The 6,053-nt window shown below is 33.0% G+C and overlaps 1 protein-coding gene across 1 annotated transcript; it reads left to right on the top strand.

Moving 5' to 3' along the window:
- Nucleotides 1-2,761: 2,761 nt before the first annotated feature.
- On the top strand, nucleotides 2,762-4,546 carry LOC130640785 (E3 ubiquitin-protein ligase NRDP1-like). Its single transcript, XM_057447334.1, has 2 exons — nucleotides 2,762-2,913; nucleotides 3,177-4,546. The coding sequence occupies exon 2, from the start codon at nucleotides 3,227-3,229 to the stop codon at nucleotides 4,184-4,186; it is 960 nt and encodes a 319-aa protein (XP_057303317.1). The 5' UTR covers nucleotides 2,762-2,913; nucleotides 3,177-3,226; the 3' UTR covers nucleotides 4,187-4,546.
- Nucleotides 4,547-6,053: the final 1,507 nt, after the last annotated feature.

Genomic DNA, 6,053 nt, shown 5'->3' with positions numbered 1-6,053 from the left:
AAAAATACAGCCTATCATTCATGGTTGAAAGTCTTGCGATTGAAACATTTATGGTCTTAAAAGAAAAAAACGACGGTTTTAAAGAATTTCCTACGCCTTCGGGCGCGGAAATTCAAAAATTTAAAAAACAAACAAACATTTTCTGATCCCATCTCGTAAAAAAAAGATTATTGTTGTAACACCCTCCTTCTTATGATTATTATATATGTTTTAAATTACACTTGCTAAAATCTAATACAGCAAGACTCTTACCGTATTCTCTCTAAAACACAATTCTGGAGATCATTTTTTCTTTTGTGCTGAATGTAATTCTAATCTTTTTATATCTTTGCAATCACATTGATAACAGAGCAGTATAGCAGGCATCATTTTTAGGTGTTATTGACATAAATTTCACAACCTAGTGCCAATCATCATCATCATCATTCTCTGCTTAACGTCCGTTTTCCATGCTAGCATGGATCCAATCTGATCTAGACTGTGTTAGATGTAAACTCAACTTCCTCTGTTTCTTAGCTCATCTGAACTCTTTCTGTCTCTCAGACTGGCGTTACACATCCACCTAACCATTCTCATATCATTCCTTTCTAAATGGTCAAGATCTTCCTGCTTCACTGTCCCACAGTACAAAAAGCAAAGGATATGAATGACAAAAAATTGATAAAAGGTGGCTACGTTAGAATACAGACAAAAATTAAAGAACTTCGACAGGACTACAGAAAGGCTGTCAACAAAGATCACCGGAGTGGCAGTGGCAAAATAGTATGTGACAACTGGGATCTGTTGAAGAATCTCTGGGGTGGATCACCAGCCATAAATTCCATTGCTAACTCCAAAAGTACGATTGCTGACAAAAAAACAAATTTTTCAAAGATTCTGATAACAATGATGATGATGTTGAAAACAAAGAAGAAACTAAAAATACTTTAGGTGGTGAGAAATTGCCTGTCAATGCTGATAATAATATGGCAAAAAAAGTCACAGCCAAATTCGTAGATAACAAACGTAAAATGATGGAAAAAAACTTTGAGCCAGCGTGATCAAATGTATTTAAACATGGCTAAATATGAACTCCATCTCAAGGAGAATATGGTGAACCAATTGACCCAATAATATATTTGAGAATAGTTTGAATTTCATGCCAGCATGAAATAAAACTCATTTCATGCCAGCAGTAACGCTTTGTGTGCACTAAAAAAATTTCATTCTGGCATGAAATTTCACGTCTGCATGAGTTTCATGTCAGGTACGTGTAAACAGCCTCTAACTTAGCCTCATTGGATCATGTCCATTAAAAAGTTCTGGTATATCTCTGGAAGCCTTTTTTCTGATTTTTATGCCTGAGTTCTGAAAAACCAGGGTAACACTGGCCTCCCAGTGGAAACAATCCACAAACTATAGGCTTTTGTGATTTCCTGTGATAGCCACTTTGAATATTTATTATTATAATAATAATTATTATTATTATTACACGTATGGACACTGCCTGCAGGGTATATATATAAAATTGGTTTTCAGAGTCTATGCCTCTCATCGCACAAGTTAAAAAATCTGTCAAAAAAATAAATCACTGATCTTTCATCTTGCAAAATATCACACTCTCTAAGTCAGGACCAGTTTCACTATTTACACTAGTTCTAATGGTTTAGGCTGCTTATTTAGCCAGGAAAGAATTTCTCTGGTGTATTCTGTGATGTAAAGCAATTAAAAATTGTAAAGCAGAATGACTAACCATTCCAGTGAGCGGTGGTTAGACTTTGGAGAGACTTTGGTGAAGCTTGAAAATCATCAAACCGAACTTTTAAACTTGATTGAAATACATTTGTTTACAATATTATGCAACATTTCCCATTTTTTATCATAAGCTACATTGGCTATTCATGTCTATTTGGTTCTGTAGGATACTCCTTGTGAAAACAACTTGTGGAAAGATTATACCACTGTCAAAACGATACCAAAGAAGGCTAAAAAAGCACCATGGGTTGCTTGACAATTGTTAAAAAATTAAATTAAAAGGCTAAACAGTGCTGTAGTTTGCTTAAAAACTGTGAAATTGATATTAAAGAAGGGTACTGTAGTTCTCTTATAAACTCAAAACTGTAAGTGGACCCCTTAACTTTTGCATTCAAACTTTATTAATGCATAGATCTTAAAAAGTTCAATTGTTTTACATAAATTTTTTTTGCCAAAATGACACTTGTTTGCTTGCCCAGGCCTCTTAATTTTTTGCTAATGAGCCCATAACTAGGGATTTAAACTTTGCAAATATATCCTTGTGAGACAAAAAGATAACGAAATGTGAATATAAAACCACAGAAATCAAATACATATAAATCCCAAATAACAATATAGATGATAAAAGCCTTTTATTATCATAGAATATGCTAATGACAGGTTTGCAAGTGCCATAAAATGATATATCGCTCAGCATTTTTACTTAAAAAGAATCCGCTGTACCACAGAATGATTGACTGAATCGTATTTGCAGTGCATCTCTTTTTTTAGAAATTTGGTTAGGGGTGGTGAGGGTCCAGGTCCCTTCTTTAGTGTAACAGAAAAAAAGAAAAAAGGTAAAAACACGTGAAAACCATTTAAAAATACACATGAAGGTAGTAGGCAAAGGTGGCATCGTAGGTTTGGCTAGCTTGGCAGATAGCTTGCTGCATTTGACCCCATGTGTTAAAAATAAAATAAAAAGTTTTCGTGCCGTATTTAAAGTTTATTGTAAACATCCCAGAATTTTGACTCGATTAGTTTTGAAGCACAAAAAAAGTACAGCTATTTCCGGCGACTTGTGGAGTTTTGGTACGAAAAGCAAATCAGATATTTTTAGTGTCATTTTACCACATTTCTTTTTAAAAGACTTAGAGCTAGTTACATACCATTTTATTTATTTCCATTCTTTCATCTAAGGTAAGTTTCTGGACTCAGTTTTGTGTCACTGGTCTTTTGTAATTAGGAGGTATTAACGTTATCCAGACCAAAGGAGATAAATTTGAAACAACATTCTAGCGAAAGCAAACAATTTTTTTTATTAACGCTCCAGTTCCGCAGGTTGAGCAAAAGAGATTGATTTGTTCTGGCGTTTCAAAATCAATTTTGTTTGTTAAGAGAGCAGATATCTGGGTATAATTTATACATCACTTTCTTATTTATCTTCCCATTTTTTTCTATAGGCTATTTGTAAAATCTATAAAAATTCACCACACCAATAATATCAATACCAATGGGATACGATGTAAACAGATTTCAAGGTGATGTTGATGAAGAATTAATATGCTCCATATGTAGTGGTGTTCTTGAAGAACCAGTACAGGTCCCCATTTGTGAACATGCATTTTGTTCAGCTTGTATACTTGAATGGTTAAATCACCAAGCAACATGTCCTGTTGATCGTCAAAGTATTACATCTTCACAGCTTAAACCCGTTCCTCGTATACTAAAAAATCTTCTATCTCGTTTGACAATAAATTGCACAAATGCTAATTTTGGATGTGGGTCTTTTGTTAAACTTGATGTACTTAATCAACATTTATCAGAATGTGAACACAATCCCAGAAGACCTGTTCATTGTGAGCTTGGCTGTGGTCTAATTATTCCACTTGATGAAGTTGGTCAACATAACTGTGTCCGTGAATTGCATGGCATTATCCAATCACAGGGTGATCAAATACAAGATCTCAAGGAACAAGTTCAAGATTTTCAAAGACAAATTGTTGAATTAAAACAACAAGTTACAGTTGTTACTGATATAATGCAAAGTTTTCGAATGTCTGCTAATAATTTATCGTTAGTATCACCTCGTAGAAATTTTGTGGATACAACAGATGAAGTGCAGCAATGGCTTTTAGCTTTGCCACCAGCAAGGGTTACTAGATGGGGTGGAATGATATCTACACCTGATGCTGTTCTTCAAGCTGTTATTCGAAGATCTCTTGCAGACAGTGGGTGCCCACAGTATATTCTTGATGATCTCATGGAAAATGCTCATGAAAGGCGCTGGTCACAGGGGTTGAGTACATTAGAAACCAGACAAATGAATCGTAGACGTTATGAACAATATCTTGCACGAAGAATACCAGGGAAGCAGGCAGTTGTTGTTATGGCATGTGAAAATCGTCATATGGGAGAGTTTATGGTAATGGAGCCAGGGATTGTTATGATATTTGCACATGGAATTGAATAATACATGCATATACCAACATGATTTTGCAACCATAGATATTTAAAAAAATTTGCCAGGAAATTATTTTTAAAAAAGATTTAAAATTCTTCAAATGTTGTGATTATTTTTTTGTAAATATTTGAGAATCTCTAGAAAATTGTGAAATTGTTATAAAATTGTGTCATAAAGTGTGACAAGAAATCAATCCACATGAAATACTATAGATACCAAAAGATTTTTTCCAAAAGTGTTGTAAGGTTTTTTACTTAATAATATATCATATTGTGAAGTTTTGTGAGAGCTCGGTATGCTTAAACAAAAAGTTGATGTAATATATGTTTGTTTCAAAAGTTGGAAAAAATTTTGCGTTTTATTTTCAAATGCTCTGTATTCACTCTTTCTATGCACTTGGCTTGCACTATTGGTTTAGTCGTGTTTAAAGGGTATGGTTTTAAACTAATTAAACTCATAAATATAAAGATAACTTAAACCATTTAAGAGAGCAACATACAATAGTAGGGTGAGAGGAAAAATTTAAAATAATTTTTAAAAGACATTGCTACAGTGATATATCATCGGAGAATTAAATTTCGCTGAAATTTTTATTTGCGTATTTCGCCAGTTTTCGTCAATTTTGCAAATATTAAGTTTCCGCGAAAATTGATTCCATTAAGGCATATTACTGACAATGTAAATTTCAACGTCAACAGTCTTCATTTTATGCGTTGATTGAATTCCCAAGGTTTGTTCTTACACTTTTCCTTGTTATTTTTTTTTTGCAATTATTGAAAATTAAGGTACTTATCTTTTTTTATAAAAAAACTTACTGATCGCAAATATGAGTTTCGCAAAAAGTAAAAATTTCAGACTAAACATGTGGAAAGAATCAGTTCGAACACCTCAAAATCTGGCGAGAAATTAAAGTTGTTCGTCTTTTTGGAAGTTTATATTTTCAGGCGTATTTTATATTATTTTCGCTAAATATGTCCTTTTCGAGGTTCCTTTGGAGTGGTGGAGTTGCAAAAATAGATATAATGAGGTGAAAGATAAAGTCCTTAAACAGAAAAATAAGTAAATTGTTTAACGACAATAAAAATAGGAGTATAACACTAGTTATTATTTTGTTCATTACATCTCTACAGAAAAAAGTTTAAACAGCAGTTGCTCAATTTTTTACAGGTGATCGCTAAATAGAAAGAAAAGAATTCCAAAATGCCGATTTCATGTATAAACGGTTGCCGTTAATTGGAGTGTCCGCTAATTCCTTGCCCGCTTTTTAGAACGTTTTCCACGAGACTTTGAGTTTAGAGGTACTATTGTACTCTAATTGGATGTTTTTAGTTCTTTTCGTAATAGTTTTTTTTTTTTGCGAGATTTAAATTATGACATCGCGAAAGATTATTGCAGAATATGTTTTAAAATTTCGAACGTAAAGTTTGTTTTCGTGAAATTTTTTTGCAAAACATCTACGCGTTTCGCCACCTTGAAAATAAAAGTTCTCTTCTGGATTTTTGAAGTCCTTAGCTTAGTACCTATGTAACATGAATGTGGCATTTCAACAGCAAATTGTAAATATGGAAAACCATACTATTATTTTATTTTTTTGGTCTATTTTTTATAAAGGACACTATCTCTTTCTTAAATTTCCTAACTGAAGCATGACTTATCAAATTTAACAGAGATATATTTTGTCTTTGAATAAGAAAAATAAGATGGCAACGCAAAACATAGTTAAGTTATAATTGTTACTGAAAATACCAGCACAAGTATGCACCAATGTATGTAGACCTATCAAGTCCTTATATGTCAAAGAAAGTAGCAATGAGGTGAGCCTATCCTCCTATGGTGATGCAATCCCGATTGCTTGGACTTATAAACAAAAATTAAA

The sequence above is a fragment of the Hydractinia symbiolongicarpus genome, chromosome 4 (assembly GCF_029227915.1).
Source record: "Hydractinia symbiolongicarpus strain clone_291-10 chromosome 4, HSymV2.1, whole genome shotgun sequence".
Taxonomy (NCBI): domain Eukaryota; kingdom Metazoa; phylum Cnidaria; class Hydrozoa; order Anthoathecata; family Hydractiniidae; genus Hydractinia; species Hydractinia symbiolongicarpus.
The sequence above is the reverse complement of the archived record's forward strand: the minus strand, read 5'-3'. Positions and strand labels throughout refer to the sequence as shown.